Source organism: Solenopsis invicta, chromosome 11 (genome assembly GCF_016802725.1).
Source record: "Solenopsis invicta isolate M01_SB chromosome 11, UNIL_Sinv_3.0, whole genome shotgun sequence".
Taxonomy (NCBI): Eukaryota; Metazoa; Arthropoda; class Insecta; order Hymenoptera; family Formicidae; genus Solenopsis; species Solenopsis invicta.
Window position 1 is genome coordinate 13,288,393 of NC_052674.1, and position 24,040 is coordinate 13,312,432.

Below are 24,040 nucleotides of genomic sequence, written 5' to 3' on the forward strand. Positions count from 1 at the left end.
TGAGACTAAGTTTAAAGAAAATAGAATAAGTTAGAGTCATACCATAAATTGCCATTATTATACGCGTCTTGTATAAGGGCTGTAGGCCCTGTTTAGAGCCAAACCAGGTGTATGCCACCATTAAACCGTCTTTGATCACTTCTTTAAAGGACATATTAATTGCTTCCTTTACCGTAAATCCTCCCACATATTGAAGATAATTCACCTATGTTACAACACGACACGTTAATTATTGTTTAATTGCTGAAAAGATATGTGCGAGGATAACTCTAATAATTTGTCGTACTCTAAAATTGTGCCTATAATATTATAACATTGATTTATAAGCACATAATTATTCATTTTGACTGAGAGATAGACAAACATTTTTTGCTCTAAAGACATTAATAAATTTGTAAAACATTTAATCAAGTATGCATCGAGAGAAAAGACTTTTTCATACAAATACATTTAACAATATTACTTTCTTATGTAAACTGTTAAATTGACGTTTTAAATAATTTTTGTAATCACTTTGTAACGCGGTTATTTATCAAGTCATTCTCCTGTAGTACTAATTTATTCTCTCGATATGTAATTGTTGCTATTGTAAATTGAAAATTATTTTATATGTTATTGTTTTTTCGTAGACTTACAACTTCGTCGTATTTTTCCTCGTCAATCGATTCAAAGGTTTGCATCTCTATCTTAGTTGAAATTGGCAAACATTTTGGCTTTTGTAATGCGCGTCGTCGGTTTTCTCTCACCTGTACACATTTATGAATACGTTCCATAGTGCTATTCAACTTTCTGTAAATAAAATATAAATGTACAATTAAATATATGTAAAGTAAATTTAATAAAATCTTTTTTACATTACATACGCATATAGATACGTATGTACTACCTCAATTCCATGTCTATACGATCCAATCGTTCCTGAGTGCTATAAAAGTTATACTTAAATTAAAAAACAGTAAACGCGTATATTTTAAAAGATGTTCAGCTTATCGAACGTATTAATTCCCTGTAAGATAGAACGACATAAAATCTCAACCGGAAAGAAGAGTTCCCAAGTCTGTAGAAATTTTCTATCCTGCAGCGAATTTACACGTTTGATAAATTTGTCGTATGACAAATGATATCTCAGCCTTAGACTCACCGATGCTCAATATTATTTCGTTCTCCTTGCGCTCTATATCCTGCTGTTGCCTCTACCGATTCGCCTATATTTGAATAAGGAAGCTGAAACTTATTATAAGCATTAATAATATTGTCAAACGCATTATGTTCACTCGGTATGAATGTTGTCGTAGGTCTGTGTTGTGCATAAGGAGTGTTGTTTGTAGAGTACGATATTGGATGTGGTTCTGCATTACTTGTTGATGGTGTGTGTAAAGGATACTGATAATCAATTTGTTCCACTTGATGTACCTGAGTAGATGTTAGCATAGGTGTTTGCGGTTTATTATGTATTTGAGAATTTGTGTTATTGTATTGTGTTGTTAATATATTATGAAGATTATGTTGTGTGTTAACGTCATTAATAGTCGAGGAATTGTCCTGTATAGTTCCTCTTAACTCCCTCATATCTTCTTCCATCGTTGTCGCCGTATCTATCTCCTGTCCGCCAGTTTTCGATGTCTTGCTGAAGGGAGCTTCTTCAGACGACGTAGTCTGGTACATCGATGGTTTTACTATCGGTCTTTTTGGACGGCTTTCTTTCAATGTAGTGGACATCCTTAAATACATTTTTAATATATACATAATAATTATGTAAGATAATTGAAGGGTTTTTCTGCGCGAGCGTGCGACAGTGTACTTTTTAAGTGTACATTTTTTAACAACAATACAATAACACAATGAATACAATGAAGATAATGAACTTTAAAGTTAATTACGACAATTAACTTTAGAGTTTATTTTCTCCAACCATCAAAAGCAATTTATACTTAATACTTTAATTATATTTTATATAATTGGAATGTGAATTTTAACTTTTATTATGTATTAAAGCAGCTACTATATATTGAGAAGTTTGCGTATTATTTTCGTCATCACTACTGTCATCATGAAATCTATGATTCCAGAGAGGCATCCTGTAACATTTCACACGTATTTCACTGATGTGAACGGAAAAAATGTCGGAACTCAATTCAGAACATTTAAAGATACCTAACGCAGAAGATAAAATACCAATATCATAAAAGTCATGTACTTGTAAAAATTTATTTACTACCAAATAATAAGAATCATTGGCCATAAAAATATTAATAATGGTGCAAATAGATCCGTCGTTCAAAATGCAACAGTTATCACGTTTGTCTAAAGTGAACAAAATTCCTTTAAATGTAATTTTACGGTACTGAGAAGGATTATAATCGAGATTACGTGGCAGAGGACCTGAATTATGCTTCATGGATACAGCAATATTAGAATTGTTGTTGCCACGATCAATAATTTCATGTGCTTCCATTTCAGCAATTCTGTTTGTAAATTGTTGAAGAGGAAGGCCAGGTTTCCTGCACAATTTTCTAAATACTGTCATGTTATTTTCGTATGGAAAAGCAGAAAATGAATCGAGAGGACCTAATTGTCGCACGTCATTAGTAAGATGAATGAGACCGTGTACATTGTACGAATTAAATGTCGGACCATAAAAATTTTCCGATCTAATAACAAATTTTTGCAGTGCACAATCTGCGAATTTCAAATACGCTTCCGATGGTGATGTGGAAGCTAAAATTCTTATTGCTGCATGCAAAAATAAGAAATGTACGTACATTTCCTGTTTCAATATACGTTTGTTACAACTGGACCTGTATATAATAAAAATTGACGAAACTCTGTCGCTTTATATTTTATACACGCATTGAGTGATCTAGGCCGTCTGACAAAATCGGATGGACAGTAAGTTGCAAGTGTCTCCAATTGTTTAGACATAGAAAGAATAGCTCTTGCTGATAATTTTGAAACTCGTGAATATTTTCCATGTACCCATGCAATTAATAATTTTTTCATGACTCCTAGGCATACGAGATGCATATATTCAAACGGAACCTGTATAACCATTCCTATTGGTAACGCCGACAACGGACTCTTGCCATCTTTATGATGATCCTCATCTAAACACGCGACATATTCCTCATCTGTGCGAAGAGAATGATTAACACCACGAAAAATATAACGGCTATCACATCGTATACCACAAATTTTACATTTGGAGCATGGTTGGCTGGATGTATGGCCTCGATGGTTGAGAATGAAAGCACGAGCAGGCGCGTCAGCTATAAAACATCTAAGACGGATTGCTATTTTGCTACTACGGTAAGATACACCCCCCTTATTCAATATTCTTTCAATATCTGCGACAAATTAAAAAAAAAATAAATTTGGATCATTTGGTTTTGTAGAACCCTTATATATTCCTACTATTATTGGTTTTGAATGACTGATATTTACTAGCCGACATTGAATTGGCCAAATGTGAATACTACCTTATCTATCTAAATAACAACCATCGGTATTAAAATCGATGTCTATTTGATTGGGAAGTGATATAACCGAAAAACGCGAGAGAACTCTACAAATTTCTACTTCTAAATCAAAATGTAAATATTCACCTGGTTCTATTTTATATACAATGACTTTTCCTCGCGGAGTATTTAATAGTGTTCTTACATCTTTAGGTAAATTATGAAAACAAGGATGTGTTCGAAGAAGAGATAGAACGTTATTAGCTTGCACATGATTCAAATTATTTTCGACAATACAGGATGCGAATGTGACTCGAAATGACGATGATTCATGCGAGGAAACACTAACAGAAGATGAAGTATCGGAAGTATTGTTACATGAATCATTATCGGAAGGAATCTCGTTACTTTCAACATTTATATACGTATTACTCTCCTTATCATTGTCAATATCGTTACCAATAACATCGTTAATATCATTATTACCATTTATATTGTTATTATCGTTAATATTATCATTGTCATTATTAGGAATGTTAGAAGCATTACAAAAATCTAAAATGTTATCAATTTTACAATGTTGTTTAGTGCTATTTCTTACCAATTTTTTGCTGCGGATATTATTTCGAATTTCACTTATTATATTTCTGCGTTGCCTTTTACATAATTTATAAAAACATTTACGCGAAATTGAACGTTTTAAATAAACAGAATCCATATAGTTACGTATATTATTCCTTTTTTCGATAATATCCTCAGTCGTTCCAGTATCCTTATTCCTCCTTATATCTCTTTATATCTTATTCTCCTTAGATATTCTTATTATTACTGACGCTTCCTTCTGCACCTTAAATCCGTAGGGATGTTTTTCATCGATGATGGATGGCCCACCTGAGAAAGTACAAACAAGATCAATTTGTATATCGTTATCGAAAATATTCTTCAACATTTATAATAAATATATTATTTAAATAACGCGTCCAAGAGCTAATTGGCTGTAATTGAACAGATTATAACGATTTATTGTAAATATTACATAAAAATATTTATAAAATATGTAAAAGTATTACAATAAATATTTATTTTTTATTTTCCATAAATATTGTACAAAATGTCTAGTCTATATTTTTACATTTAAAAAAATGTAGATTTTATGGTTTTTCCTTCGTGTATATAAAATATGTATTTAACAGTTTAAAAAAAGTAAATAGTAATAAGCATTTATCACAAACATGTGCTATCTCAGATATTCTGCATCCGAACTCCAAAATGATACAGAATAATGGTCAAGAGCATCGCTTGGAACATTTCGGAGTAACGCTCAGGATCTTCACCCGAAATATTTCAGAATAACGCTGCGGAGCATCACATTTCGGAGTAACGCTCAAGACCATCACCCGGAATATTTTAGAGTAACGCTGCGGAACATCACCCAGAACATTTCGGAGCAACGCTCAGGACCGTCACCGGGAATATTACAGAGTAACGGTGCGGAGCACCGTCTGGATCATTTCGGAGCAACGTTCATGAGCATCGACCCAGAATGATTCGCCATAACGCTCGATCACGAGCAGCACTCTGAAAGGAGTCGGAGTAATGTCCGAAAGCATTCGTTCGCTGTATTAGAAAGAATATTTCTTACCTTCTGCTGTATCCTGCCGATATGTTTCCTCTTCTGCACACGCTATGTGAGATCCGTACAAGATACATACTACATCACAATACAGTAAAACGATCCTGAGGACGCCGTGTAGCGATGCTCAATTAAAAAGTTGCCGCTCAATTTTACGTATCCTTCTGCTGCCTTCTGCCAATCACGCGCTTCCTCCTCCGTGAGCACCAATCATCACTATGCATAAGCACAGTTTTGGGACGCATTTCCGTAAATGCGCGCATGCAATGCAATGCGTCCCAAAACTGTGCTTATGCATAGTGATGATTGGTGCTCACGGAGGAGGAAGCGCGTGATTGGCAGAAGGCAGCAGAAGGATACGTAAAATTGAGCGGCAACTTTTTAATTGAGCATCGCTACACGGCGTCCTCAGGATCGTTTTACTGTATTGTGATGTAGTATGTATCTTGTACGGATCTCACATAGCGTGTGCAGAAGAGGAAACATATCGGCAGGATACAGCAGAAGGTAAGAAATATTCTTTCTAATACAGCGAACGAATGCTTTCGGACATTACTCCGACTCCTTTCAGAGTGCTGCTCGTGATCGAGCGTTATGGCGAATCATTCTGGGTCGATGCTCATGAACGTTGCTCCGAAATGATCCAGACGGTGCTCCGCACCGTTACTCTGTAATATTCCCGGTGACGGTCCTGAGCGTTGCTCCGAAATGTTCTGGGTGATGTTCCGCAGCGTTACTCTAAAATATTCCGGGTGATGGTCTTGAGCGTTACTCCGAAATGTGATGCTCCGCAGCGTTATTCTGAAATATTTCGGGTGAAGATCCTGAGCGTTACTCCGAAATGTTCCAAGCGATGCTCTTGACCATTATTCTGTATCATTTTGGAGTTCGGATGCAGAATATCTGAGATAGCACATGTTTGTGATAAATGCTTATTACTATTTACTTTTTTTAAACTGTTAAATACATATTTTATATACACGAAGGAAAAACCATAAAATCTACATTTTTTTAAATGTAAAAATATAGACTAGACATTTTGTACAATATTTATGGAAAATAAAAAATAAATATTTATTGTAATACTTTTACATATTTTATAAATATTTTTATGTAATATTTACAATAAATCGTTATAATCTGTTCAATTACAGCCAATTAGCTCTTGGACGCGTTATTTAAATAATATATTTATTATAAATGTTGAAGAATATTTTCGATAACGATATACAAATTGATCTTGTTTGTACTTTCTCAGGTGGGCCATCCATCATCGATGAAAAACATCCCTACGGATTTAAGGTGCAGAAGGAAGCGTCAGTAATAATAAGAATATCTAAGGAGAATAAGATATAAAGAGATATAAGGAGGAATAAGGATACTGGAACGACTGAGGATATTATCGAAAAAAGGAATAATATACGTAACTATATGGATTCTGTTTATTTAAAACGTTCAATTTCGCGTAAATGTTTTTATAAATTATGTAAAAGGCAACGCAGAAATATAATAAGTGAAATTCGAAATAATATCCGCAGCAAAAAATTGGTAAGAAATAGCACTAAACAACATTGTAAAATTGATAACATTTTAGATTTTTGTAATGCTTCTAACATTCCTAATAATGACAATGATAATATTAACGATAATAACAATATAAATGGTAATAATGATATTAACGATGTTATTGGTAACGATATTGACAATGATAAGGAGAGTAATACGTATATAAATGTTGAAAGTAACGAGATTCCTTCCGATAATGATTCATGTAACAATACTTCCGATACTTCATCTTCTGTTAGTGTTTCCTCGCATGAATCATCGTCATTTCGAGTCACATTCGCATCCTGTATTGTCGAAAATAATTTGAATCATGTGCAAGCTAATAACGTTCTATCTCTTCTTCGAACACATCCTTGTTTTCATAATTTACCTAAAGATGTAAGAACACTATTAAATACTCCGCGAGGAAAAGTCATTGTATATAAAATAGAACCAGGTGAATATTTACATTTTGATTTAGAAGTAGAAATTTGTAGAGTTCTCTCGCGTTTTTCGGTTATATCACTTCCCAATCAAATAGACATCGATTTTAATACCGATGGTTGTTATTTAGATAGATAAGGTAGTATTCACATTTGGCCAATTCAATGTCGGCTAGTAAATATCAGTCATTCAAAACCAATAATAGTAGGAATATATAAGGGTTCTACAAAACCAAATGATCCAAATTTATTTTTTTTTTAATTTGTCGCAGATATTGAAAGAATATTGAATAAGGGGGGTGTATCTTACCGTAGTAGCAAAATAGCAATCCGTCTTAGATGTTTTATAGCTGACGCGCCTGCTCGTGCTTTCATTCTCAACCATCGAGGCCATACATCCAGCCAACCATGCTCCAAATGTAAAATTTGTGGTATACGATGTGATAGCCGTTATATTTTTCGTGGTGTTAATCATTCTCTTCGCACAGATGAGGAATATGTCGCGTGTTTAGATGAGGATCATCATAAAGATGGCAAGAGTCCGTTGTCGGCGTTACCAATAGGAATGGTTATACAGGTTCCGTTTGAATATATGCATCTCGTATGCCTAGGAGTCATGAAAAAATTATTAATTGCATGGGTACATGGAAAATATTCACGAGTTTCAAAATTATCAGCAAGAGCTATTCTTTCTATGTCTAAACAATTGGAGACACTTGCAACTTACTGTCCATCCGATTTTGTCAGACGGCCTAGATCACTCAATGCGTGTATAAAATATAAAGCGACAGAGTTTCGTCAATTTTTATTATATACAGGTCCAGTTGTAACAAACGTATATTGAAACAGGAAATGTACGTACATTTCTTATTTTTGCATGCAGCAATAAGAATTTTAGCTTCCACATCACCATCGGAAGCGTATTTGAAATTCGCAGATTGTGCACTGCAAAAATTTGTTATTAGATCGGAAAATTTTTATGGTCCGACATTTAATTCGTACAATGTACACGGTCTCATTCATCTTACTAATGACGTGCGACAATTAGGTCCTCTCGATTCATTTTCTGCTTTTCCATACGAAAATAACATGACAGTATTTAGAAAATTGTGCAGGAAACCTGGCCTTCCTCTTCAACAATTTACAAACAGAATTGCTGAAATGGAAGCACATGAAATTATTGATCGTGGCAACAACAATTCTAATATTGCTGTATCCATGAAGCATAATTCAGGTCCTCTGCCACGTAATCTCGATTATAATCCTTCTCAGTACCGTAAAATTACATTTAAAGGAATTTTGTTCACTTTAGACAAACGTGATAACTGTTGCATTTTGAACGACGGATCTATTTGCACCATTATTAATATTTTTATGGCCAATGATTCTTATTATTTGGTAGTAAATAAATTTTTACAAGTACATGACTTTTATGATATTGGTATTTTATCTTCTGCGTTAGGTATCTTTAAATGTTCTGAATTGAGTTCCGACATTTTTTCCGTTCACATCAGTGAAATACGTGTGAAATGTTACAGGATGCCTCTCTGGAATCATAGATTTCATGATGACAGTAGTGATGACGAAAATAATACGCAAACTTCTCAATATATAGTAGCTGCTTTAATACATAATAAAAGTTAAAATTCACATTCCAATTATATAAAATATAATTAAAGTATTAAGTATAAATTGCTTTTGATGGTTGGAGAAAATAAACTCTAAAGTTAATTGTCGTAATTAACTTTAAAGTTCATTATCTTCATTGTATTCATTGTGTTATTGTATTGTTGTTAAAAAATGTACACTTAAAAAGTACACTGTCGCACGCTCGCGCAGAAAAACCCTTCAATTATCTTACATAATTATTATGTATATATTAAAAATGTATTTAAGGATGTCCACTACATTGAAAGAAAGCCGTCCAAAAAGACCGATAGTAAAACCATCGATGTACCAGACTACGTCGTCTGAAGAAGCTCCCTTCAGCAAGACATCGAAAACTGGCGGACAGGAGATAGATACGGCGACAACGATGGAAGAAGATATGAGGGAGTTAAGAGGAACTATACAGGACAATTCCTCGACTATTAATGACGTTAACACACAACATAATCTTCATAATATATTAATTAACAACACAATACAATAACACAAATTCTCAAATACATAATAAACCGCAAACACCTATGCTAACATCTACTCAGGTACATCAAGTGGAACAAATTGATTATCAGTATCCTTTACACACACCATCAACAAGTAATGCAGAACCACATCCAATATCGTACTCTACAAACAACACTCCTTATGCACAACACAGACCTACGACAACATTCATACCGAGTGAACATAATGCGTTTGACAATATTATTAATGCTTATAATAAGTTTCAGCTTCCTTATTCAAATATAGGCGAATCGGTAGAGGCAACAGCAGGATATAGAGCGCAAGGAGAACGAAATAATATTGAGCATCGGTGAGTCTAAGGCTGAGATATCATTTGTCATACGACAAATTTATCAAACGTGTAAATTCGCTGCAGGATAGAAAATTTCTACAGACTTGGGAACTCTTCTTTCCGGTTGAGATTTTATGTCGTTCTATCTTACAGGGAATTAATACGTTCGATAAGCTGAACATCTTTTAAAATATACGCGTTTACTGTTTTTTAATTTAAGTATAACTTTTATAGCACTCAGGAACGATTGGATCGTATAGACATGGAATTGAGGTAGTACATACGTATCTATATGCGTATGTAATGTAAAAAAGATTTTATTAAATTTACTTTACATATATTTAATTGTACATTTATATTTTATTTACAGAAAGTTGAATAGCACTATGGAACGTATTCATAAATGTGTACAGGTGAGAGAAAACCGACGACGCGCATTACAAAAGCCAAAATGTTTGCCAATTTCAACTAAGATAGAGATGCAAACCTTTGAATCGATTGACGAGGAAAAATACGACGAAGTTGTAAGTCTACGAAAAAACAATAACATATAAAATAATTTTCAATTTACAATAGCAACAATTACATATCGAGAGAATAAATTAGTACTACAGGAGAATGACTTGATAAATAACCGCGTTACAAAGTGATTACAAAAATTATTTAAAACGTCAATTTAACAGTTTACATAAGAAAGTAATATTGTTAAATGTATTTGTATGAAAAAGTCTTTTCTCTCGATGCATACTTGATTAAATGTTTTACAAATTTATTAATGTCTTTAGAGCAAAAAATGTTTGTCTATCTCTCAGTCAAAATGAATAATTATGTGCTTATAAATCAATGTTATAATATTATAGGCACAATTTTAGAGTACGACAAATTATTAGAGTTATCCTCGCACATATCTTTTCAGCAATTAAACAATAATTAACGTGTCGTGTTGTAACATAGGTGAATTATCTTCAATATGTGGGAGGATTTACGGTAAAGGAAGCAATTAATATGTCCTTTAAAGAAGTGATCAAAGACGGTTTAATGGTGGCATACACCTGGTTTGGCTCTAAACAGGGCCTACAGCCCTTATACAAGACGCGTATAATAATGGCAATTTATGGTATGACTCTAACTTATTCTATTTTCTTTAAACTTAGTCTCATCTCAAAGTTTAATATAATAGGTAATATCACAAAGGGTCGAGCTGAATAAGCATGTGAAAGTTGCACTTGAGGGGATCAGATCGAGGCTAGAACCCAAATTTGAGATAGAAAGAAAAAAATTGTTCACCAAGTTTCAGCCCTCTATCATATTATTTATTTTTCTGAAGAGTTTTACGTGTTTTTCAGTTTTTCATTTTTTTCTGCTCTTGTAGTTAAGCGATTTTCATGGAAAAAATTTACAATATAATTGTCATCAACATATATTTTAACAAATATTTTGGTTTCTCTGAAAGCTTGTCTTCATATTTAAAAAAATTCAAAAGTTTTTTAATTATATATTTTATATATTCATGATGTTAAAATGTATGTTAATGATATTTATATTATAAATTTTTACCATACGAATTACTTAACTAGAAGAGCAGAAAAAAAATTAAAAACTGAAAAACACGTTAAACGCTCCAAAGGAATAAATAATAAGGATAAAGAGCCGAAACTTGATGAAAAATTTTTTTCTTCCTATCTGAAATTAAGATCCTAACCCTGATCTGATCTTCTCAAGTTCATGCTTATTCACATGTTTATCCGGCTAGACCCTTTGAATGTGTATTAATTATTTTAATAATATAAAGAATTTGTACGTCCGCATATACACACACGATCAGGGTTGGGTAGTACAGTAGAGTCTTCTCAACTTTGACCGTATGCGGCGATAAGAGCGGAATGCCAAACTTATAGAATACCTCTGACTACAGCACGAGTCTACTAATAACCGTGTACTTGTGCGAGCAAAGCTGTAGTGAGGGTATTCTATAAAATGAAAGGGTACGATATGAGTGCTTGTGTTAATTTAATATGCCATTAAATTTAACTTTAAAAAAATATCAACTTATCCAACCGTGTATATGACACAAGCGCACACACGCACACGCACGCACACAACTTATTTCGCTCTAATAATCATATTTTCTTCTTTTCCTCACGGGCATGTAGATGCTGCTTGCAACAGTCGACATTTCAATAGTCCGACTCGAGCAGAATTCCAAGCGTACGCGAGAGAGGCTTTGCGTTCGGCGAAACAAAGACACAGGATGGCTACCCACGTACAGCGTGACAGGCAACAACGTGCCAGAACAGAACGCGATTTTTGGAAAGACTCGCGCGACGACGATCTAGAAAATGCAGTAGAAGAAGATGATGCAGAGTCTATTATAAGCTCACATGATGAGGAGGATTAATTCATGTAAGTAAAATATTTTTTCTTTTTTCATACACAAAAGTTTGGGTAATGACTACCCGGGAATACATTTTTATATACATATAATTATTTATAATTATGTATGCTTTATGTATAATTAAATATAATTGTATATAAAAAATTTTTTTCAGTAGGCCTATTCTGTAACTCTTTAGCGACAATTCTTTACAAACATATATATATATATATATATGTTTGTAAATAATTATAGGAAATTTTGTATGTATGTATACACATACACACACACACACACACACACACACAAAATTTCTTAATGTACTGTAGCACATTCGTAGCATTAAATTTGAGTAATAAAAAATAGTAATTTACCTTATTGTTTCTTTCTCAATTACAGAGGCTGCTTCGAAGACGTTCCGGGAAGTGCGTAGTCCTGAACCCCTAATCTCTTAAGAGGATGGGGGATGTACGGAAATGCTACGCAAAGATACTGCAAGTTCGTGGGTTCCACTTGTGGGTTAGCGTGCTACCTCTACGTCCCACTAAAAAAAAAAAAGAATAAAGAATGTAATAAAATCACGAGCTGTGATGATTAAACGCTGTATGTTATTTGCGGTTGCAACGTGTATCACAGAAGTTACGTATAAAAGGAATTTCTTCTTAACATCTTCTTAATAACTTAAGTAACAAAATAATTCATACCTTATTTTCTCAGTTATAGATGCTGTTTCCTCACTCTGGAGATGCACGCAGTTCTGCATATCTTTTAATGGCGTTTGTGCAGTAGGAAGATGAAGTACAGAGAGAGGGTAGCGAGAGACTAAAAAAATCGCTGCAAATTAACTTCATCTTATTGTGGAACATAGAAAAAAATGGTGAGTTTAAATAAAAATGACGTTTAAATAAAAATTTCTATTTTTTATGTGCAGGATGTCCCGAAATTCGCGATTAAAAATTTAATATTAAGGAATTTTTTCGAAAATCAAGTTATTTGCAAATTTTTAAAAAAATATTAACTTACCCAACTTGCAAAGTATTACGTTTAGACACTCCGTGAGTCACTCGATAATATTTATAACTGCATGACGCGCAATCGTCTAAGGTCTGCGATTGACTAGCTTCGTTGTATCTACAGCATGAAATAAAACTGTACAAATAATAATATTTTACTTAATTTTTCAAGAACTTTCTTGCTATAATGTTTTGATTTGTACATTTTAGGACACCCTAGCTGGCTTTGGAGAGAGCGCTGGACTGCGTTCAGAACGAACGTCCGGGTGCACCCAGAGATCATTTTATTCTTCTTGTTTATTGAATATTAAACAAGAAGAAAGTGATACCTGGTTGCACCCGGACGTTTATTCTGAACGCACTCCTGATAACGTGCGAATTCTCCGAATTCAGCCTCTGTCACTTGCTGGAAAGCCTTTCTCAATTTACTTACCCAATATCCTTCTTTTTACAGGTGCAGTATTTAAATTCTGGATGCACGCAGCCTCAAGTAACATCTAACCTAACATAAACTTCCGCACGCACAGAATCACCGAAGATCACTCATGTAAATAATGGCTCACACATGTGTCACCGCAGCGCATAGAGCGCATTAGAGCGCATTCACAATAAGAAAAAGTAGAACCAATCACTGGCCGGTATTCATAGTCCGTTCCTGTATTTAAGATCGTCTTAAGTATCATCTTAAGATGTCATCAATCAATCAGAAAGCTGTATCAGCATCTTAAGACATTACTTAAGATAATCTTGAAATAAGAATCGACTATGAATACCGGCCACTGAGGCTAATGTGTCACGAGCGGAAATTTACAGGAATAGCGTAACCAATCACAATTGTACAATAATTGCTTGGTTTTCTTTTCTGCGGTTGTAATTGATCGCGTTGTTCTGTTCCGCTGTAAGCTTCCGCTCATGAAACACGGAAATATCTAAAAATAATTGAAAATGCTAATAGCGTTTTCGATTGCAGCGGGTTTTAACCCAACCCGAGTTGGATTAATAATGCTCTAAAACATGCTCTATTTCTAAATTCTAATTGAACGATTTTAGCATGTGGCGTCATTAAACTTGTCATTTTGAGTCCTACAATAAGCCATTAGTCGATGGCATAAGTTGTAAGCCATAAAAATTGACTAATCACAGTCGAATATGAAGAGAATATTCAACTGTGATTGATCAATTCTTAAGCCTGGTTTATGCAGGCCGTAACCACTAACTTATGCCGGAATCTGTAAGAAATTAAGCAATCATAGTCGATTAATCTTCTATAAATCGATTATGATTGGTCAATTTCTTACAGATTCCGGCATAAGTTAGCGGTTACAGTCTGCATAAACCAGGTTTTACGGCTTACGACTTATGACACCGACTAATAGCTTATTGTAGAAAGCTCATTAAGCGGCACAGTTCTGACAGTGAATTATTTTATCCTTGTTGTTTGTTAATATTAAGTAAGGATGAAATGAATCACTGTTGCTACATTTATAGTTGTTTTATAATAGCCGTAACCATGAGAAATTAACCAATCATAGTCGATTTATAGAAGAATAATCAACTACTATTGGTGAATTTCTTACGGTAACGGCTATTATAAACCAACCCTTACGCGTCATTAATCGGGTTTATCAACATTCGTAGTTATAAAATTGGCCAATTACAGTCATTCCATTCTTCAAAGGAATACTCGTGATTGGTCAGTTTTATAACTACAATTATTATTAAATCCGATTAATGGTGAAGCGTAAATCGTAGTATGTGTTGCACTGTCTTTTCGTGTCTCTCGCTGGAAGGTTTACTGTGCGCATTGTAAACAGACTATTAGGAGTCAATTCTGGGGCCCTATTCATGAAAACATTCGAATAATTTTCGTATACCAAAGTGGCAGAATAGCCAATGGAATTATTCAATGGCATTCTCCCAATGATTATTTTGCCATTTTCGTATGTACAAATTATTCGCATGTTTTCAAGAATAAGGCCCCTGTCTTAAGATAGATTATTGTAATATATTGTACAATATTATATTATTGCAATGTGTTTTTGTAATATGTACCTCATCAGTAATAATTATACGTATCTCGTCGGTAAGATTATTGTGATGCATATTTTATTCAAATTAAATGTAATAAATAAATTATGTTTATATATTTTTGAGAATATATAAATAAATAAATATATATATGTATATATATATATATATATATATATATACATATAAAAATCCTTTCACATAAGAAACATTTATATTTATTTCCCTAATTCCTAATTAAGGTTAAATTTTAATTAAAAAATTTTAATTAAAAGCTATTAATACGTCATTTCTTGCTCAATTTTTGCTTCATTTTTGCAATTACTTCTGACAGCAACTTGTGTTCGATATCTGTTGCGATTTTGCCGTCTATTACTGATTAATCAAATCGTGTTCTATATCTGTCGCGTTTTAGCTGTCATGTCGTGACGGCACACTGTGCTCGATTTCTGCAACAGTTTTGCAATCAACAACTGATAAAGCAGATCGCGTTTCATATCTGCCGCGTTTTCGCCGTCACGCCATGACGGCACGTCGTGCTCGATTTTTGCTGTATTTTTGCTCTCAGTACTTAATGAGACATATCGTGCTGCATCTTTGCCGCGGTTCTGCTGTCATAATATGACAGTTCTTATGATAGATTTTCAACTACATTTTGCCTACTGAATGTGACGTTATTTAGTATGTATAAATTTTGCTTGTTTTTGTTGTTTTATTATGCCAACATACAATGCTCGATTTCTGTTTACTTTATGTCAGTATGTTTTGCTACATTTTTTGCTGCATTTTTTTAAACATATTATGACGTAGTCTCTGCTGTGATTTTGCTACTTTTCTGCTAACGTTAACTGAAACAACAAATCATGCGTGGCTGCTGCTTCATTTTTGCCAGCATAATGTGTATCATAAATTTTTATTTTGTGCTCCCGTCATGTTTGGCTATCTGGGTAGTATATACATAGCAGGGAAAAATGTGGATTAACCTAAAATAAAAATTATTACTCTATTTTAACTATTTGATCAAAGAAACGTGTTTCGCGTTCAACTAATTATAAGTTACTTAATTTCCTTTTTTTTTGTTCGTTCGCTATTCATTTCAAAAGGTTGTTAAATTGAAGATTTATGATATTCGCAAAGTCTTGTATTATTGTACTTCGACGGTCACGGGAATAATATTTGCAGGCGAAGCAAATAAGTTTTTGTCGTGGTCGTCCGCAAAGGAAGGTCGAATCCAGCAAATATTAAGTTTACCGGTCCGGTCCGGTCGCTGTTTCAAATCGTCGATGACGAGACAGTAATTAGTCTATTCGAGCCAATGAGGCATTTTCCCACCGAATTTGCTTCTCCCGACTTTCCTTCGCTTAAACGAGATCTGGGGGCCTATTCTTGAAATAATTGCGTATACGCATTGACATACAGAATGGACTGCTGATGACCGTGGTGGGGGTAGAAAGACACATAGAGTGAGAGGCAGACAATACGAAGAACGTTCGTTCTCTGTCTACTAAGTCTGATTGGTTGCTGGGGCCACAACAACCAATCAAACTTATTAGACAGAGAACGAACGTTCTTCGTATTGTCTGCCTCTCACTCTCTGTGTCTTTCTACCCCCACCACGCTCATCAGCAGTCCATTCTGTACGTCGATGCGTATACGTAAATGGCAAGTTGCGAATGTTCGCAATGGAAAATCCCTAGAACAGTATTCTTGACAATCGTAACGTGCAACGTATACGTAACTTTGCGTATACGATGCAACGAATGGGTCGTATCATTCGTTTCAAGAAAAACGTATACGTTTCACGCATGAGGAAGATCAAAGAAAGCAAAAATCATGAATTTAGATGATATTATAATAAATGCACCGATTATGGGTGCTTTAGAAAATGTGGAAATCCGACCAAGAAGACGATTTCATATTCGGGACGATCCTTTCGAGCTAAGTAACCGACAATTTATACAATTGTTTCGGTTAAATAAAGCTGCTGCCAGAAATTTAATAGAAATAATCGAACCGTATTTGATTCCTCAAAGAAGAATATCGGCGATAGATTCTACGACAAAAGTAAATATTTTAAGGAAAAAGTATAATATATATAACGTAATAAATAATATATCATATTGTATATAATAATATTTATTATTATATATATTTGTGATTCTATAACAAAAGGAAATATTCTATGGAAGAAATGTGTATATTTATGTATATACAGGGTGCGAGAAAAGTTCCGGGACGGCGAAATATCTCGAAAACTAAGCATTTTAGGAAAAAGTGTTTCAGACAAAAGTTGTAGGGTTTCAAAAGATCTATTTACTGATCTTATCAGTTTGACCTTGGATGGCGTTGCCAAGGTCAGATCGAAATCACATCAACTTTTTTAAATGGAACTGTCTACTTTTTATTACATATTCTTGTAGCTTATCTCGAGACCTTTCCAAAACACTACAAGAAAGTTTATTTTTGTTGAGTACTTTTCGAGTTGTGAGGCTTGAAAGCTACGGTGTACTGTAAGTTTCAAGCGACACAACTCGAAAAGTACTTAACAAAAATAAACTTTCTTGTAGTGTTTTGGAAAAGTCTCAAAATAAGCTACAAGAATATGTAATAAAAAATATAGATTGTTAGAGAAGTACGGATACCCTTTAATTAAGGAACTACCGATACTCTAATATTGTATTTTTTATTACGTATTCTTGTAGCTTATTTCGAGACTTTTCCAAAACACTACAAGAAAGTTTATTTTTGTTAAGTACTTTTCGAGTTGTGTCGCTTGAAACTTACAGTACACCGTAGCTTTCAAGCCTCACAACTCGAAAAGTACTCAACAAAAATAAACTTTCTTGTAGTGTTTTGGAAAGGTCTCGAGATAAGCTACAAGAATATGTAATAAAAAGTAGACAGTTCCGTTTAAAAAAGTTGATGTGATTTCGATCTGACCTTGGCAACGCCATCCAAGGTCAAACTGATAAGATCAGTAAATAGATCTTTTAAAACCCTACAACTTTTGTCTGAAATACTTTTTCCTAAAATGCTTAGTTTTCGAGATATTTCGCCGTCCCGGAACTTTTCTCGCACCCTGTATAATATAAAACGCACATTAAAATAAATATGAAATAACATAATTATGAATACTAATATATATCAAATATATATAGGTTATGATAGCATTGCGTTTTTTTGCAAGTGGATCCTATCAGATGAATATTGGAAAAAATATTTACATGGCTGTTAGTCAGCCAACTGTATCTCGCAGTATTCATGAAATTATAAATATAATATCAAGACCAGAAATTATGAATCAATGGATAAAATTTCCTAGTACATTAGCACAATTCAACGAACTGCGAACACAGTATGAATTTTTGTTATTTTACTGTATAAAAATAAATATAAAAATATAAATATAAATGTAAATATAAATATAAAAATTTTGTTATTTCAGATTCTATAGAAAATTTGAATTTCCGGGTACAATAGGGTGCATTGATTGTACCCATATTGCTATTGTACCACCAACAGCAAATAATAATGTTCATCCTGAACATATTTATATAAATAGAAAAGGATATCATTCAATAAATACTCAATTGGTAACAATAAGTTTTATATTAAACATAGTACATACATTAATTTTATATATTATACATAAATACATTTTTATAGTTTATATATATTTATTACAAATTTTTATATAGTCTGCATATATATATTTATTTATTATAGATATGTAATTGGCATTTAAAAATAATGCATATTAACGCACGTTATCCAGGAAGCACTCATGACACATTTATTTGGAATAACTCGAATGCAAAAAACGCTATGATTCAACTTTATAGACGCTATCCACACAATAATTTTCATTTAGTAGGTAAGATTGAAATAAAGTTGCAAGCAATGTTATAAAAGAATGTTCATGGTCTGCTATCAAATCATTTTTTAATCAAAAGTCTTGTTTTATTAAAATTTTATATGCCAGACTCATCTATATTTAATTTCTGAGTTTATAGAAAAAAATAAAAAAAAATAAAAAAGAAAGATTAAAAATAAATAAAAAAATAATTAATTAATTAATTAAAAAAATTAAAAATTAATTAATTAAAAAAAATAAGTTTAAATAAATTACACTCAAAAACAAATAATTAATATTACGTTAAACATTTTTACATCTAAATGTTTCGAAATGTAGGTGATTCAGGATATTCTCTGCGGCCTTGGATGATGACTCCTATAATAGGCGCTATTGAAGATACTCCAGAAGCTGAATATAATAGAAAGCAAATGAGATGTCGTTCATTAATCGAACAATGCAATGGCGTTCTAAAAATGAGATTTAGATGTCTACTGAAGCACAGAGTATTCCACTATTCTCCACCAACAGCATCTAAAATCATATATACATGCGCAGTATTACACAATATGTGCATTAATGAAAATGTGCCTTTGTATATGTTAAACGATGATATTGACGATTTAGATTTTGGGATGTACAATAACGAAAATGATCATATCGAAAATGAAGAAAATATACCTGAAAGAAACGTTCGTAGAATTGATCCAGATCTTGCAGCTGGTAGAAATAAGCAACGACAAATGATTGCAAATTTCTTCACTTGAAATATATAAACATATATATATATATATATATATATATATATATATATATATATATATATATATATATATATATATATATATCATAAATAATATTTGAATGTGTTCTTCGTACTTTAATTTTTATTTTCTATGTTCGTATATTAATGTATACTTAAATATATCATGTACTTCTTAAAATTACAAGTTATATCATTTATAATTTAATAACATTTATTTAGCGTTTAACAAAAAATGTGAATTTTTACATTAATCAAGGATGAAACTGTGATCCAAGTAAACTGTATTTTAGATTTAATATTTTATTTATTTTCACAAATTATAAATACAAATAAAAGATATAATGAAAAAAATATTAGAAGTTTTAAATATTATTATTTATTTTTGACATAACATCCTCAACTTAAACATCTATAAAGGTAAAAACAAAATTACTAATTTTCTTATAATTAGAACAATTATGGAAAAACAAAATAAACTTATTTTAAATGAGCGTATTTAAACGAAATGATTATGCGAAGTTGAATTTCGTCATTTTAACACGTTTAATAAGCTAGAAAACAAAATAATAGAGTTAAAATAAAAACAAAAACTGGAGTATCAAAATAAAGTACCAACTATCAGTCTAATGGACTATCAATCAAATTGATTATATCTTATTATAATCTAACTTTGGTAAGTTTAAGAGATCACAATTGTTTTAATCACATATATATGAAGAATAATTATATCTAAATAGATAATTGTATGTACTTAGATATAATTATCACAGTATCTTTTTATAAGTATTATGGCCTTTCTACAATAAGCAATTAATTGGTATTACAAGTCATAAGCTGTAAGAATTGATCAATCACAGTCGAATATTCTCTTCATATTCGTCTGTGATTGGTCAATTCTTACAGCTTATGACTTGTGATACCAACTAATAGCTTATTGTAGAAAGGCCATTATATATAACACAGATAACAAAATACAATAATATATATCCTCTTAAGACATATTACACTTATCTGTAATATTTATCAGATTTTCGTTGCATTTTTCAAGGATAGTAGCCATTTTTTCTTGTGTCTCTACTGATCTTTTTAAATATTCTAACCTTGCTTCATAATACTGTTTTTTTAATTCATATGTTTGTTCATAAATACTGTTTAAATTTGTCGATACTTCAACAGTATTTAGTAATTCTCTCTTGGTCATTCTTTTCTTTTCAGTTGTAGTTTTGTTTTGTTCACAAGAACTCGTATTCATTGACTTTCCAAGAGCTTTGGATATTTCGAAGGAAGGCTGTTTTTCTACATTATTGTTTTTATTAATATTTTCTTTGTTGTTTGATAATTTATTACTGTTTATAGTTGCTTTATTTTTTTGAAGAAATAACATATTGCGGTTATTATCAGAATGTGTACAGGTAGCAATCTGTTTCTTTTGAATTTCAATTTTATCCTGTTTCTTTTCAGTAAAATTTAAGACATCTTCATATTCTTCTAAATATTCCACTTGCATCGCATCATCCTACAAAGTAAATACACATTATATTTAATAAAATTTATTGTATTATAATATTATGTTATTACTCTCATAGAAAAAAAAATATATATATATTTTAATAGTATATATTAAAATATATATATTTTTTTCTATGTATTTTTTCTACACACACACACACACACACACACACACACACACACACACACACACACACACACACATATATGTACATTGTATATATACGTATATTATGATACAATTCCTAAATTTTAATTTTAATGAAGATAGAATATGACAGATGTATTTAGTATCTACTTTATTCTACAAATTAATATAAATAATAAAAAGAAATCAGAACTATCAATGTTGCTTTGTTAAATCTTACTTCTGTATCACTCAATATATTTATAATGGATTCTTCAATATCAGGATGTCCCTCAATACTAGTGGAATACATTGTATTAAGGACCTGCTCTTCATGTTCTGTTAAAACTTCTGTATTTTGTTCACCACCTCCTGTTGCTGCTCTGGATTGCTTTATAATACTATACTTTTTTTTGCTCCTTGATTGAATATCATGCCAGCACTAGAAGCATTTTTTCATCAATTATGACAGATTAAATTGAAACTATACTTATTATTATTATTCATTTATTATAAATAAGAAATAAAACAAAAAAAATATGTTTATTTTTACACATATTAAGCTTCTTAATAAGACTATTTCATATGCTTTTTTTAAATAACTGTTATAAAACTAGTTATATTTTTATTTTATTAATATAGAAATAATTTACTTTACGCCAATCTTTCCAGTCTTTCTTTGCTCCATTAGCTGAATTTAAAATTTCACTTATTTCGTTCCATAAACGTACAGAATCTTTTAAAGTAAACGAAGATGTTAATTTTCCTTTTACTAATTCAGGATGTTTATTCATATATTCTATTAAGAGAGTTTTCTGCTCGTTTGTAATGTTTGCACCTCTCTTTTTTCTTTGTAAGTTATCCATCTGTAATACAGAACAAATTTTTAAAAAAATTTATAAATATTAAACCTGTCTTAGGCTACATTCTAAAATATCCTCTCCGAGGAAAATTTTACTCGAGCTATGTAGTACAAGTAACATTTACTATTATATTATATCGAAAATTGAATTTTCCTCGAAGAGGACGTTTTAAAATGTACCTTTAATAATAAAATTGTATTTTATTACAAAAGTTACTTTGTAAAGTGGATAAAGAATTCAAATACATTTTTTGTTAAATTATAATTTTCAAAAATTATACAATTAATATGTTGTATTTCCAATTTTAGAAAATATTTATCTGAAAGTATAAGACAAAAATGTTGACAATACAAATAACGTTCTACTAATTTCTAACCTATACACACTACACATCACAATAATATATATATATATATATATATATATATATATATATATATATCTTTTATTGGGATAAAAACAATTTCATATATATGTTAATAAAAAAATTATACTTATAATTATAATTATAATAAAAAATTTTTTAAAATAATAAAAACATTTTTATATATACATACGTTTTTCCTTGCAAGTTCCTTCTTCTTTCTCGTTATTGTACTATCTTTTCATACACGTCGTATCTCTAAACCATATTTGTTGAAAGGATCATATATTTTCGCGACGTTGCCAAATGTAAATCAGTGCAACAGAAAGAGTATACGTTTCCAATTGCGAGTACTACAAAACAATACTCAAGAATACGACATGAGAAGCGTATACGCTTTTCCACCGTTCGCAACGTGCGTATACGTATAGTTGCGTACAGATTCAAGAATAGGCCCCCTGGAAGGTTCGCGCTCTCTGCGAGAGATCCGCAGCCTCAGATTCGAGTAGCGACGCGAGTAATACACAACAGCCGGAACCGAGCGACGACAAATTCGGGAAGTATCGGGAGTGAGAAGGTGCGCGTGTATGCGCTCGTTATCGACACGCGCTTCTTGAACTTATGCGCCCGCTAAATTAAATATAGAAATCTGAGAAACAATTTTACAATTAAAGACGAGTGAATTGCAAAAGTTAATTCAACGGAGTGATCATTCTGTTCACCTTAATTCGTTTCTCCCGCTTCCCACTCCTCTCAGTATACAAAGGTTTACGCTACCTTCGTCGCTCGCGATCTCGCATCAAATCGCTCTCGCAATCGCGCGCTCAGGGCCGTATCGAGTCCGAGCGCTGAGAAGACTAATCACTCACGCAGCTCTCACTCGCGCTCTCTTCGGAGTGAATTCCGGTAATTCAATTCGCGTATAACACAACATCAAACAAAATGGAAACAAATTATTATGAATAAAATGTTATTTTATTCCAGACCATATTTAGTTATAAATTATTAAGTTAATATATTACTATTACCCACCTCGTCTCTCCGCGCACTTAATAGATCATCAGACATTCAACACAACACGTCTTACGTCTTTACGGCTTTTCTCTACCTTACTCAACGTCACGTCACGTCACGTCACGTCAGTTACGTCTCGTTCTCTGCCATCATCCTATCGGAGTCGACTAGTCGAGGATACTCGGCCGAGGTTATCGACGGGAATGCCCGTAGAGGATATCGGAGTGCGACGAAAATGCTCGTCTTAAGAGGATGCTAAAGTACTACGAATTACCGACATTTACAGTGCATTAAATATCTTTGGATTGGCTTTACAGAATCACAAAAACTTTTTTTAGAATTGAAATACGCGTAAAAAGAAAGGGTGCTCAGGTCAATTTTATAAGAAAATCGAACAAAAATTTAATAAATCATTAAAAATTCACTCATATAGCCGTCACCTGAGGTTAACTTTACCTTAATACAGAAGTTGTGTAGCTCGTGCGTACAAAATGATAGTAGAGCATCCTTCAGAAAACATGCACGAATAACATTGACCTTGCAAAATTACGATTGAACGCCTAACAAAAAAGATACGCTAATGTGCTTTTAC

General features: G+C 32.3%; 1 protein-coding gene and 2 long non-coding RNA genes across 5 annotated transcripts; 1 reads left to right on the top strand and 2 right to left on the bottom strand.

The window, feature by feature from the left end:
• Positions 1-11,738: 11,738 nt before the first annotated feature.
• On the bottom strand, positions 11,739-13,458 carry LOC120358995. 2 transcript variants are annotated; one of them, XR_005575899.1, is made up of 5 exons: positions 13,358-13,458; positions 12,935-13,042; positions 12,616-12,733; positions 12,286-12,455; positions 11,739-11,869 (listed from the first exon to the last, which is right to left on the bottom strand). It is a non-coding gene; the product is annotated as an uncharacterized LOC120358995 (long non-coding RNA). The 2 variants fall into 2 exon arrangements; XR_005575898.1 differs by lacking the exon at positions 13,358-13,458 and having other exon boundaries at positions 12,935-13,301.
• On the top strand, positions 11,825-13,503 carry LOC120358996. The gene is made up of 3 exons (XR_005575900.1): positions 11,825-11,940; positions 12,311-12,788; positions 13,379-13,503. It is a non-coding gene; the product is annotated as an uncharacterized LOC120358996 (long non-coding RNA).
• A 6,805-nt stretch (positions 13,504-20,308) lies between these two features.
• LOC105199862 lies at positions 20,309-23,450 on the bottom strand. 2 transcript variants are annotated; one of them, XM_039455150.1, is made up of 4 exons: positions 22,628-23,450; positions 21,866-22,073; positions 21,449-21,649; positions 20,309-21,087 (listed from the first exon to the last, which is right to left on the bottom strand). In XM_039455150.1, the coding sequence occupies exons 2-4, from the start codon at positions 21,893-21,895 to the stop codon at positions 20,563-20,565; spliced, it is 756 nt and encodes a 251-aa protein (XP_039311084.1). In that variant the 5' UTR covers positions 21,896-22,073; positions 22,628-23,450; the 3' UTR covers positions 20,309-20,562. The 2 variants fall into 2 exon arrangements, with proteins under 2 accessions (XP_039311084.1, XP_039311083.1); XM_039455149.1 differs by having other exon boundaries at positions 21,861-22,073.
• Positions 23,451-24,040: the final 590 nt, after the last annotated feature.

Excerpts from the sequence above, each read along its gene's own strand:
- LOC105199862 (XM_039455149.1), bottom strand. The coding sequence starts at position 22,073 with ATGGATAACTTACAAAGAAAAAAGAGAGGTGCAAACATTACAAACGAG. Across the intron at positions 21,650-21,860 it reads ACTGGAAAGATTGGCGTAAA|TGCTGGCATGATATTCAATC; the intron begins GTAAATTATTTC and ends AAATGCTTCTAG. Across the intron at positions 21,088-21,448 it reads ATATATTGAGTGATACAGAA|GATGATGCGATGCAAGTGGA; the intron begins GTAAGATTTAAC and ends TTTACTTTGTAG.